The sequence below is a fragment of the Giraffa tippelskirchi genome, chromosome 1 (assembly GCF_054371585.1).
Source record: "Giraffa tippelskirchi isolate mGirTip1 chromosome 1, T2T-mGirTip1v1.2.pri, whole genome shotgun sequence".
In the NCBI taxonomy this organism is placed as follows: domain Eukaryota; kingdom Metazoa; phylum Chordata; class Mammalia; order Artiodactyla; family Giraffidae; genus Giraffa; species Giraffa tippelskirchi.
Window position 1 is genome coordinate 13,948,877 of NC_137275.1, and position 13,379 is coordinate 13,962,255.

General features: G+C 51.6%; 1 protein-coding gene across 1 annotated transcript in view; it reads right to left on the bottom strand.

The window, feature by feature from the left end:
• Positions 1 to 13,379, bottom strand: part of PPP2R2C (protein phosphatase 2 regulatory subunit Bgamma) — a 158,644-nt gene that overhangs the window by 42,297 nt on the left and 102,968 nt on the right. Inside the window, exons 4-5 of the mRNA XM_081496801.1 lie at positions 11,235 to 11,347; positions 5,866 to 6,043 (exon numbers count right to left, since the gene is read on the bottom strand). Coding sequence (XP_081352927.1) covers positions 5,866 to 6,043; positions 11,235 to 11,347 — 291 coding nt within the window. The remainder of the gene's footprint in view (positions 1 to 5,865; positions 6,044 to 11,234; positions 11,348 to 13,379) is intronic.

Consider the following 13,379-nt stretch of genomic DNA (forward strand, 5'->3'; position numbering starts at 1 on the left):
GTGTCTGGGGTCCCAGAGCCCCCAAGCTGGAGCCCAGACTTACAAGGAGGCATCTACATCCAAAGACCTGTGAACTGTGGAAACTGGGAACTTCCTCCCTCCAAAATCACCACCTGCAACCATTCATAAGCCCCCACGATGTGCCAGGCCCTGCATTACATGTGGGGACACAGAGAGGGCTCAGCCCGGGTTCCTAATCACAACGGTTTCAACAGAAAATGGAGGAGATGTTCCTACTAACAGATGACAAAAGCCCAGTGTGACCCGGGAGAGTGGGCCCAGAGGGGCTCGGAGCAGCCTGAGGGGCCCAGAGTGGACAGAGGGGAAGTGACCGGGCAGAGGGGGAAAATAGGAGCCAACCAGGTGACAGGAGGGAGAAAGGATGATCCAGAGAAGGAACAGGGAAGGCTGAGCACCGCCCCCATCCACCGACATGAAGGGGAACCCAGTGACCTGAAGATGTGGGGAAGCCTGATACACAAGACCCAGGGGAGGTGAGTGAGGGGTGGGGGCGCTGAGGGCAAACCAAGAGCTGCAGGGCACTGGGGGGGGGGCGGGATTTGGACATTCTCCAGAAGCTGATGGCTTTGCCACTGAGAGCTTTACCAAGGGGACTGATGCGGTCAGACCAGAGGTGGTGATGAGCCATTCTCGCAGCTTCTGTGGAGGTCTGACTGCTGGGCAAAGAGGGCAAGGTGGAATTCAGGCAACAGTCCAGGAAGGAGCTGAGCCTTGGACAGGGTGAGGAGGGCAGGATTCCAGAGGCATCGGGAGAGAATAGAAAGGGCTTGGCACTTCTTTCCATGTTGTGGGTGAAAGAGGGGAAGGAGGCTGAGGCCTTGGTGACAGATGAAGTCACAGCACCCGGTGTGTGCCTGGCACATGACGGAGGCTCAGGAAGTACCAGTCTCCCCTCCCTCTGTTCAGAGCAGCCAATTCTAGAATTAGAAGAGGAAAGGTCCTCTGAATCCACTCTATCACTATTCTTACTGGTCAAAACAATGCCCACTTTTTCTCCTTTATTAAAAAGATTTCCTTTTCTCTTAAAACCTTTGCTAAAAATCAATTCTACCTAAGTAGAAAGTGTTAAGAACCAGACTCCCAGTGCAGGAGACATAAGAGATGTGGGTTCGATCCCAAGGTCAGGAAAATCCCCTGGAGGAGGAAATAGCAACCCACTCCAGTATTCTTGCTTGGAGAATCCCATGGACAGAGGAGCCTGGAGGGCTACAGTCCATGGGGTCACAAAGAGTTGGACCTGACTGAAGTGCCTTAGCACGCATGCACAGAAAGTGTTACTGTTTGGACACAAGGAAATGGTAACACAGCAGAAAGCTCCCAGTGGCCTAGGGGACTGAACAGCAGCATCAGAGCAAATCAAGACCCTGAAGGGTAAGAGTTAAAGGAATGTGAACCCCCAGGTCCCGAGTCCACCAGGAGATACTCGCTCAAAAGGTGTTTCAAAATTCAGAGCAATTCCCCAGCTCAGCGTGGAGACACAGCAGCCTTTCTGGCCTCCTCCTACGTTGGAAATGAAACACCTTTTCTAATTACTCAGCTACTATCAGACTCATCATCACACCTACAAGCCACAGTCCTGACACCTTTCTTGCCAGGGGGAGGCTGGATGCCATGGGGCGGTGCCAGGCTTCTCTGCTCGGGGTCCCTGTGTCTTCTCACTCTGGTAGCGAAGCATCAGCAGGCCATGGGGAGTGCCTTGTGCAACCTGGGTCCCTGATGAGCTGACCTAATCAAGGGACTTTTCCACAGCCACCACGTGCCCTGGAGATTCCACTCAGCTCCTTCTGTCTGCCTAATTGGTACTTAGGTCCTACAGACAAGGGTTGCCTTGAGCCCAGCCCTGGCATCACCAGCATGCTATAATGCTTGTACTCCCCTAAGGGCCAAAACACTTGTATATTTGGCTCAATAACAATTCATTTTCACAAAATTAGGGGCTGTACACAGGTCTAACAGAGTCACATGGCAGGATCTGCAGCCAAGGAAGCCTCTCTGGGCGCCCACAGGGACCCCCAATCCACTGATGCTCCAGCCCTCACCTCTTCCCTGGCTGAGATTCTGGGACCAACCATTATTTTCACTCTCTTGCATATACCATTAGCCCCACATCTGCATCTTCATTTTGCAAACACACCACCCTGGCTCCCTCTCCATCCACTCTGCATCTGTGACATGAAGGAAAACAGGGCTGGAGAAAAACTCACACTGCCATGCTCGCTGGTCCCTCTCATTCCTCATAGCACGTATCACCTGCTCATGTACTGGATATTTGCTTGTTTATTGTATTAATGATTTATCAACATTAAATTATATGTGTATTCCAGGAGGACATGGATCTTTATCTCTCTAATTTAAGCATTGGGTACAGAGCCTAGCCTGCACCTTTATTTTTGGGGGCTCCAAAATCCCTGCAGATGGTGACTGCAGTCAGGAAATTAAAAGACGCTTGCTCCTTGGAAGAAAAGCTATGACCAACCTAGACAGCATATTAAAAAGCAGAGACATCACTTTGCCAACAACAGTCTGTCTAGTCAAAGCTATGGTTTTTCCAGTAATCATGTATGGATGTTGGACCATAAAGTAGGCTGAGTGCTGAAGAATTGATGCTTTCAAACTGTGGTGCTGGAGAAGACTCTTGAGAGTCCTTCGGACTGTAAGGAGATCAAACCATTAATCCGAAAGGAAATCAACTCTGAATATTCACTGGAAGAACTGATGCTGAAGCTAAAGCTCCAATACTTTGGCCACCTGATGGGAAGAGCCAACTCATTGGAAAAGACCCTGATGCTGGGAAAGATTGAGGGCAGGAGGAGAAGGGGACAACAGAGGATGAGATGGTTGGATGGTATCACTGACTCAGTGGACATAAATTTGAGCAAACTCCAGGAGTTGGTGAAGGACAGGGAAGTCTGGTATGCTGCAGATTCATGGGGTCGCAAAGAGCCAGACACGACTGAGTGACTGAACAACAACGACACAGGGCCTAGCACACAGGAGGGGCTCAATAAGTATACTGGTGAATGGCATGCTCTCCAATGAGTGGATATGGCACACAAAGCTGACAGTAATGACTGGGCAGGTCTGCCTGTGGTCCTGGGATGGATCAGTCCTCTTTTGTTAATAACAAATAACCTGTTCCAATGTCCTGTGGCCACTTGGGTCCAAAAGACAATTATGATACAGGCCCATATCGACAAATATCATTTTAAATATCGATCTACCTCACGGCTTCCTGCCCATGGCCACACTCTACCCTACCCAGCTCCGTGTCTCCCTGGTCTACTCAGTTTCCTGGCTTCCAAATTTGTCTGCTAGAATCTGGTCCATCCACAGCATATACCCACAGCCTCAGGGACCCCTCTGCAAGCTGACCAGTACTAATGCCCTGCTTGAAGTGAAAAGTGATGTGAAAGTGTTAGTCGCTCAGTTGTGTCTGACTCTGTGCGACCCCATGGACTGTAGCCCACCAGGCTCCTCTGTCCATGGGATTTCCCAGGCAAGAATACTGGAGTGGGTTGCCATTCCCTTCTCCAGGGGATCTTTCTGACCCAGGGATCAAACCCAGGTCTCCTGTATTGCAGGTGGATTCTTTACCATCTGAGCCACCAGGAAAGCCCATTCCTTTCCTTAGGGTTCATCAGTAGCTTCTTATTACCTGACAGCAGTTAGGAGGTGGGCAGTTTTCAGAATACAGATCCAGACACCAAGCAAGGCTTTCAATTACTTTCTAGTCTTTTTACTGAATGAGGGAAAAGGTATCTATTTGTGCAATCATATCTCTAACACCTGAATCATTTCCTCATCCCCACGTCCAACAGAAAGAACCAGCCTCGTCTAACACACACATTTATAAAGTCTGCACATGTGACAATTTAACTGAAAGTATGAATCCTTTCAAACTAAATTAAATAAGAAACTCTGCTCCTCAGTCACCCTAGCAACATTTTAGGTACTCCACAGGCACATGTGACTTGCAGCTACCATCCTACAAATGCAAATAGAGAACTTTTCAGTCATCATGGAAGGATCTACCAGACAGGGCTGAGAATGGATTTTATTCCCCTTGTTTTGTTTTCATGGCATTTATCTCTATGGTTCCCTCTTACTTATGTGTGTTGATACATATTATTTTCATTTGTGGTAGTAAAATTAATGTTCCTTTCCAAATGCACTGATTTAGGTAAAATTAAAGCCACTTAATTTAAAGAAAATTAATAAAAATGAGAAAAGAAAATGAAATAATGCACAGTGTACAGACAGAGTCATAGTTGCAAAAGGGGTTTGCAAATGACCGATGTTTGGAGACGGTGGTCCCCAGGAGGATGTCCCCTACTCACACCATCAACCAGGCCTGCAGCAGCTGCCCTGATTTCCCACTTTCCTGTTCCATCAGGCACACCCACACCCCCCCCCCGTCCACCCTGGACCCTTCAGCAGCCTCCTCAAGCCACTGGAAGCATCCTAACCCTGCCTCCTTCTCAGTCCTCCCTGGTAGCCCAGGCAGAGAGTGCAGACCTGACTTACAAGCAATGCTTGCATCTCTGATACCACCCAGGTCAGGGTTGTGTCCCCCAGTGGTGCCCTTGAGGAAGAAGCTGAGTTTCTTTCATTCGCCCTTGTGTCCCTGGACCTCAGCATGGGGCCTGGGACAGTAGAGGAATTGATGCTTAAATGAATGAAATGAAACATAACCCCTTACACAGCTGCAGGGCTTTGCAATTTTTAAAGGGCCTTGGCATTCACGGTGTCATCGAATCCTTACAACAGCCCAGGGAGATAGATCGCGCAGAGGTTACCATCCCCACCCTAGTCCTAGGATAAGGAAACCCAGGCTCCAGGAGGTGGGAATCACTGTCCCAACACCGCAGCCCGAGGGCAGGGCAAAGAGCACTGGGCCAGGCCAAGGGATTCTGTCCCTGCAGGGGGTGGCGGGGGTGGGGGTGTCTTTCCAAGCATGCATTTCTTCATGTATAAAATGAGCTATGATAACACTGCCACTGCTTTGCAGCTTTTATGTCCACCATGAACTCCAAGTGAGGTTGTGGATGACAAGCCACTTTGTAAACTGTAGAGTGCTGCGCAGAAAGCTGAGGACGGCCAGCCGCAGTCCCGTGAGTCCCATGCCCACCCCATTCGCAGACCTGGGGCTCCTGTATGGCACCTCACCTTTTTCTGCTGGGAAGCAGGTCAGGCATGGCAGTGGACGTCTGTCCGTGCCACCCATCTCAAGGGCCCCCAGTTCCTGGAGCAGTGCCTGTTTTTCCCCAGGAGACCACCCCTTTCCACATTCAGACACTGCCCTGGGGTGGAGCTGACCCCTCCGGCACCAGCGAGGGGCCTGGCCAAGCAGAGCACTGCATCCCCAACAGTAATGGGTTCAGGGGTGTCCCTGAGGCCCAATCAGAGCCTGTGGGGTGCCACCTGGGAGCTTGGTGGACAGTTCAGGGAGAGCCGGTCTCTTTTCTCCTGGACTTTATTCTGGGCATGCGAGGCCTGATCTGCTGGTGGTTCAGCTCACCAGCACTGTGGAGGCCTACCCAGCTCTCCACCTCCTTCTTGGTCCCCTGTGAGGCCCCCAGATGATGGGGGTCACCCCTGGAGGAGGTGAACGGTCAAAGCTAACCCTCAGCGATGACAGTTTCAAGTTTTCATAAATAAACTCATCATGATTCCCACACTGTGAGCCAGGAGGCACCCGGATGAAGAGGCAGAACAAAGCGGCAGGCACCTCCCCCCCGCCTCCCCCCACCCCCGAGCCAGCTCGCTTACAGCAGGTCAACTGATGCCTGACCTCGGGAACCCAGCCCGTGGAGTTGGCAGCGGGGCCGCGGCAAGAAAGGATACTGAAGCTCCGATCGGTGATGGCCAGGTGCCAGAGGTTGATGCGCAGATCGTCCGCGGACATATACGTCTCGCAGTCGCTGTTGACCGAGATGGAGTTGATGTGGTAGGTGTGGCCATTGGCGAAGACCCTCCGCGGGCTCACCTCCACCATCAGGTCCATGGGCTTCAGCACGGGCACCTGTGGAAGAGGAGGGGCGGTCAGAGCCGGGAAGCGAGGGCAAGGTGGTGGGGGAGGGGCGCTAGCAGGAAACGTCAGGGGCGGCGTGATCAAAACACTGGGAGTGCCGCCGGTGAGTGTCCATCCTGCCTGGGTCAGATGTAAGCAATGCCACATGGCTAGGCCCATCGTGACAGCCCGGCAGGAATGCCTACCTTCTTTGCGCTGCCTCCTGGACTGGTTCTGAGCCTGCTGCATGACTTTGAATGAATGGTTAAACCCTCCTGCACCCCCAATTTCCTCATTTCTAAAAGGGAAAGAGAAGACACTGTGGCAGAGCCAGACTGTCCACCAGACATTTATGTTCCCTTATTTTTTTGCGGGGGAGGGGGCTCTAAAATCACTGCAGATGGTGACTGCAGCCATGAAACTAAAAGATGCTTGCTCCTTGGAAGAAAAGTTATGACCAATCTAGATAGCTTATTAAAAGGCAGAGACATTACTTTGGCAACAAAGGTCTATCTAGTCAAAGCTATGGTTTTTCCAGTGGTCATGTATGGCTGTGAGAGTTGGACTATAAAGAAAGCTAAGAGCTGAAGAATTGATGCTTTTGAACTGTGGTGTTGGAGAAGACTCTTGAGAGTCCCTTGGACTGCAAGGAGATCCAACCGATCCATCCTAAAGGAAATCAGTCCTGAATATTCACTGGAAGGACTAATGCTGAAGCTGAAACTCCAATACTTTGGCTACCTGATGAGAAGAATTGGAAAAGACCCTGATGCTGGGAAAGATTGAAGGCAGGAGGAAGAGGGGATGACAGAGGATGAGATGGTTGAATGGCATCACTGACTTGATGGACATGAGTTTGAGTATGCTGAGTAAGTTTGAGTAAGCTTGGCATGCTGTAGTCCATGGGGTTGCAAAGAGTCGGACATGACTGAGCAACTGAACTGATACTAAACTGATCATAGGGAAGTGGCTGCCCAGGCAGGGACTACATTTCCCAGCTGCCCTTGCATCTGGGTGTGGCCACACAAGCACATGGAGGCCAAGGCAGTTAAGAGGCAGCTGTAGCTTCTCTGGCGCTTTCCCCTTCCACAGCTGGAAGGCGAGGATCCAAGCTTTAGGGATGGAGGCACAGGGGATGGAAGGAGCCTGTGTCCCTGCAGGAGAGCCGTGTGCCATCCAGCATGCCCAGCCAGAGCTTTCCATGAGTGAGAAATACATTTCTGTGTGCTCTGCCCTGGAATGCTGCGGCTGTGACAGCCGCCAGTGTTAGCTGAACTGGTACGAGCTCCCGGAGACAGCGTCAGATAGCATGCCTTTGCTTCCTTCCATGCCCTCTGCCTGGAATGCTCACCCCCTTGGGACACCTGTTCATGCTGTCACTTCAGTGGTGTCTGACTCTTTGCGACCCTATGGACTTGAGCCCACCAGGCTCCCCTGTCCATGGGATTCTCCTAGTGAACCCCAAATCCTCCTGCAAGATCTGGAGTTTATAGCCCCTTGAATGTGCAGCCTGCCTGCTGGGGTATCACACCCTTGCTCACCCCTAGCACGCTGCACACACCACACCATTCTCAGGGCTCTCGGCATGCACCGCGGGGTGTGTTGGGCAGGACTCCCAGTTCCAGTAAACTGTGAGGTCTTCACGGTCTTGTTGATGTCTCGCAGGCCTGGCCTGGACCCATTGTCCAAGAATTGGACATTGCCATCCCTACATCACCGATAAGAAAACTAGATGCCAAGATGAACCAGACTTCCTAAGCCACAGAGGAAGAAAATGACAGAGCCAGGACCAGAAGTCAGGTGTGACTGCCCCCAAGGGTATCACTGTGCAAAGGTGTAGACCTGAAACCTGACTGTCGCTTCAACCCTGCCTGGCCACTTATTAGTGTCACCTCCACTGGGCCTCACTTTCCTTATCTGTAACCAGGGTGATGCCAGTGCCTGCTCAGGGCATCCAGGAATTAATGCAGGTCAAGTGTACCTGGAACATCACTCAGTACACAGTGCCCTCCACCCCCTCCTTGGGGGGTGAACAGGGGTGGCCGGGCCAGGGCTCACAGCCACAGTTTCCAGAGTGGGCCCTGGGCAGTCGGGGAGTGCTGTAGGGGTGATGGAAATTGGGTGGTGCCTCCAAGAGAGAGGCAGCGAGGCCAGCCTTGGAGTGAGGAAGACAGCAGATTTCAGTGAAGGGCAATGCAGACCTTTGGCAGCTAACTGCAGGGTTCCCGCATCGGGAAGCAAGCACCAGGAGCAAGCACCAGGTATTAACAGGAAGGCATGACTCCAATCAGAAGTGGGAGGGGTCAGGCGATGTGAGGCCTGCTGCTTGCATTCACGTGGGAGAGACGACAGTAGGCTGAGTGTGTGTGTGTGTGTGGGGGGTTGTTTCAGGTAGTGGTAGGTGCTCCAAAGAAAAATAAAAACAGGTGAGGGGGCAGGGTGACAGGGTAGAAGGGGCTGACGCCAGGCTGGAAGGGTGACCAGGGAGTGATATATGGGATTGGGTTGAGACACGCTGTGGGGATTGAACTCGGGCTAATGTGGGACCCAAGAGAATCTCCTTGGCCCAGGGGACCTTCTCTGACCCTGCCTACTCTTGAACTGGGCCTGGGGCTCCCTGGGGCTCCCACAGCCTGTAATCCCTCATCCTAGCAACAGTGTTCCCCCCTGGCAACCTCAGAACAGGTCACCCAGTGCTCCAGCCAGGTACTACCACCCTCAGACCAAATTTAAAAGTTGTTAAGCAAAGAAAGGAGAAGAAAAGGGAGGAGCTACCTGCTATGAAGGTCTGAAGGTTTCATGAATAAAACTTTTCCCCCCACCCCTACCCTGTCAGAGGGATAGTCTAGTCAAGATGAGGGGCAGGAAGACAGACACATGATCAGTAAGGACAAAGTAGTGTGGGACACACAAGGCCAGAGTGGACAGAAAAGGATAAGGATTCATCTGGCTTGTGTAGAAAAGGCTTTACAGAGGTGGAGGCTAATAGGGTTTTAAAGGATGAATAGGAGTTCACCAAATAGGGTAGAGAAAGGCCTCTCTGTATGTCCCTGTGTCACAGAGCTGACCTCCAGCATGGGGATGACTACTAGCATGTCTATTTCCTTGGGGGGCTGGGTACACTTTGAGGATAGGCACTCAGTCTCACCTTGCTCAGTTCTGGGACCCCAGAGCACAGGGCTTAGCACAGAGCAGGTTCTCAGTAAATAATAGCTGCCTCCAGCATGAATGGTCCAGGTTAGGTAGAGAGCTGTACAGGGTTGGGGAGACTTGGGTGAAGTGGGGAGGAGACAAGGTGAGAGGCTGGATAAGGAGAGACCCAGGCACCCAGGTTCTTTCCCTCTTTCTTCTCCTCCAGCCTTAGTTTAGAGTTGAGTGCCAGCTTGGGATATGTGTGACATGCAGAGAAAAATCTCAGACGGTAGGAGAGAAATAAACAAGATTCCCATGGGCCACTGGCTTCGTCGCAAATGCCAGGCCAATCAAGAGGTGATAATTGCATCCTCCCACCAGATGAAGCCCTCATAAACTTTCTTGGGGTTGGGAGGTGAGGGGGGCAGGGGGCACCCTCACTCCCGTTATTCAACATCGAAGCTAATTGGCTTTCCCACTATCTCAGAATTTATGTGTGCAATTTGCCAATCATTTAGAGACCAGCATGTTTAAACATTTATTCCTCCTTCTGGGGACAACACTGATTACCATTTCATATTTATGAATCCTCTGGGCGGGTGGCTGCTAAGTCATGGCAGAAAAAACGGGTCAGCATCTCCAGTTTGCTGGTGAGGAAACTGAGGCACAGAGCAGAGGAGTGCCCACGGCCACCGGAGCAACAGTGGGTAGCACCACCCTGGCACCAGGCTGTACCACTGCCTCTTGGAGCATCACACACGCAGAGGGAAGGTAAGAACCCAGGGAGAAAGCATTCTGTGAGATTTGAACTCGGCACATCTCAAGTTGGCTGAGGAGAGCAGTCACCTCCTGATGATCAGCCTCACCCAGTCTTGGGGCTCTGAGGCCCCCTCCCTGAGCAGGATCCGTCCCAAACTTAGACCAGATCTGAACTCAGGTCCTTCACTGCATGGCCAGGCACACAGTAGGTGCTCAATAAGTATGACTGAATGAATGCATCTGGCGTCACTTCCAGCAAACACATGGTGACTGAAAGCACCCATTCTGTTCCTGGCATGGTTCTGGAAGTCAGGGAGGGACAAGGTGGCCTCCGTGTGCTTCCTGCAGGAAGCCGATAACCATGGCTGTGACTCCGCCGTGCAGCAAGGACCTCACTTCCCTTTCATGGAGGAGACGGTGATGCCGACTCTGGAGCCAGACTCCCCTGGGTTTGGATCCAGCTCTCAGTTTGCTCATCTGTAAAATGGGGATGACAATCATGTACCCACTCTATAGCATTTTACTGAGGACTGAATGGGTCCTCAGTAAAGCCAGAGTGCCTGGGAGACACATGCTTGCCACAAAGTGTTCGTTCTTGTTCCAGATGGGGAATCAGAGTCCTGTGGAGGCTGAGAGTCCTGCCCAGGGTCACCCCAGCAGGAGGCGGTGGAGGCAGGACTTGAACCCAGGTCCTGTGACTCCAGAACTCTTTCATATCTCACAGCCTCTCTGCTGGAGAAAGATGAGTCCTTTTGCTTTTAATCGAGTTGGGAGCAAGAGTTTGCCCTCACATGGCTCTACTACCTAACCTTCCTGGCTGCTCTCACGTCAACGGCAATCTTTGCAGCTGATCCTTTGTAAAGGCTGCAAGAATCGCAGGTTCCAGGTGCCACTCTGCCCCTTGGCAAAGGGCTTGGAACTCGCAAAGCTCTGCTCATGGGTTCTCCCGGCTCTGCCCCTTGCTCTGCTGAGTGGCTCTGGGTGAGTGGCTGCCTGTCTCTGGGCCTCTGTTTCCCTCTCTGGATAATAAGGAATTAGAGGACGTGTTCTCCACCTCGAGTGAAACTGAAGAGTACTTCCTGGAGACGCATCACCTCCCCTTATCATCACATGACTTCTAGAAGAAAGATGATCTTGGCTGGAGAGGAAACCAAGGACACCCAGCAAGTGAGCAGCCCAGCTTAGGTTCGGGATAGGAATCTGACAGTGATTTAGATCTCAAAGGCCCTTCCAGTCCTGAGATCCCCACTGTGTAATAAACAAAGCACAGACTGCTCCCTGCTGCGGGAACCCGCCGTGTGTCACATCTTACCTGCAGTGATGTCACTGTGGACAGGTCCTTAAGCTTCCCCTCCTCGTCTTTCAGGTTATAACCCTCGGGCCTCTTATCGCGTTCGGTAATCTTCCATAGTTTGATAGTTTTATCTTTAAAACAGAACAAAGTGAAACAGGACACATGATGAGCACCAGCACGGAGAATGGAGGACCCATCGAGCCCACTAGATAAGGATGCATCGACCCACAAGTGACTTAACCTTATCCTGTTCTTGGACGTATTGTTGTTGTTTAGTGGCTAAGTTGAGTTTGACTCTTTTGCGACCCCGTCGTGGCAAGAATACTGGAATGGGTTGTCATTTCCTTCTCCAGGGGATCTTCCTGACTCAGGGGTTGAACTTGCGTCTCTTGCATTGGCAGATGGATTCTTTACTGCTGAGCCACCTAGGAAGCCCTCTTGTGTGTGTAGGGTCTTTCTAATTTAACTCCTTCCCTAAACTGATGCAACAAACATCTTTGCTAAGGAACATTTGTAACCATGCTCTAGTTCCTCAGAATTGATCACAAAAGTGATACTGCTGGGTCAAAGGGCATGACCCGTTCAAGGGCAGTTATCAGTCTCAACTGATTTCCACAAAGACCATCCTAACGAAGCTTCCTGCTCTTTACCCTTCATGAGCAGACCAAAGAGGGTAAGTGGTTTCCTATTTCTGAGCAGCACCTCATCCATCCAGAAACTCAGCTCTCCCGAAGCCTCACTTCTCTGGAATCCTGCCAAGAACATCAAAAGAGTCGTCTTCACCAGCTGTGATGGTTCACGGTAGGCATCAATGTGACTAAGCCACGCTACCCAGATGTGTGGTCAAACGTGTGGCTGTTGCCCTGAAGGTATTTTTAAGATGAGGTTAACATTTAAATCCATAGAGTAAACTATCCTCCACAGTGTGGGTGGGCCTCCTCCAATCAGTTGAAGGCTTTAGTGGAAAAAAAACCAAACCAAAACAAACCAAAGTCCTGGGAGGAAGAGGAAGCTCGGCCAGCAGATGGCCTTCAGAGTTGAGCTGCAGCATCGGCTCTTCCCTGGTCTCCAGCCCACCCGGCAGACTGGGGACCTGCCTGCCCCCACAGTCGTGTGCACCAATTCCTGAAGATAAGTCTCTCCTTGTATATATATGGGCTTCCCCGGTGGCTCAGACAGTAAAGAATCTGCCTGCAATGCAGGACACCCAGGTTTGATCCCTGTGTCGGGAAGATCCCCTGGAGAAGGAAATGGCAACCCACTCCAGTATTCTTGCCTGGAGAATTCCATGGACAGAGGAGCCTAGCAGGCTGCAGTCCATGGGATCGCAAAGAGTTGGGTACAACTGAGCAAATAACAGCATATATCTATATCCGTGTCTACATCTATATCTATATCTCTGTGTACATTCATACACACACACACACATTCATCTTATTGGTTCTGTTTCTCCAAGAACACTGACAAGTACGGCAGCCCAATCAATCACTGCCGTGATCATGAGAAGCCAGGGGAGAAAACTTGGTATCAATTAAACACTTGACAGGTACCCAGGGATGGGCCAGGGAGGAAAGGATGAAGCTGGGATTCAAAACCAGGGGCGGACGCTTGCAGGGTGGAGGTGTGAGCGAATTCCTGGAGCCATCCTTTCCTCCAAAGAGGCGGGAAGAGAATGCTACTCGCGGTTAAGTGATGTAAAAGAAAAAAGCAGCACCTGAAGGAGGCTCAGTTCCCAGCCCAGTTCGAAGCTTGTTATGACCTGATTTCCTTTTATTCTCCCAATAATCCCACGAGGCAAGAACAGCCATTGACTTTAGAAGGGGAAGCGGCAGGGCCAGGGTGTGAACCACATTAGGGGCCCCTGCCCCGGGTGACCTGTCCCAGGGATGGTGTACCTCCCACTGCCTCTCTTCCAGCACCTGGGAAGGGCCCCTCTGGCTCTGAGACAGGGGTCTGCTGAACTTGACCCTGTGTCAGGCACCCCTCAGGGGACACAGACAATCACAATGGCAGGAGTCCCAGAGAGCAAGCCCTGGGGGGTCTGCAGGAGTGGGAAAGCCCATGAGAGGGACACCTGGCTTGGCTGAGAGGTCATGGAAGGCTCAGTGCGAGGCGACACCCATCAGAGGCCTGAGGGATGAGAAGGGCATGGGCCAGGGGGGT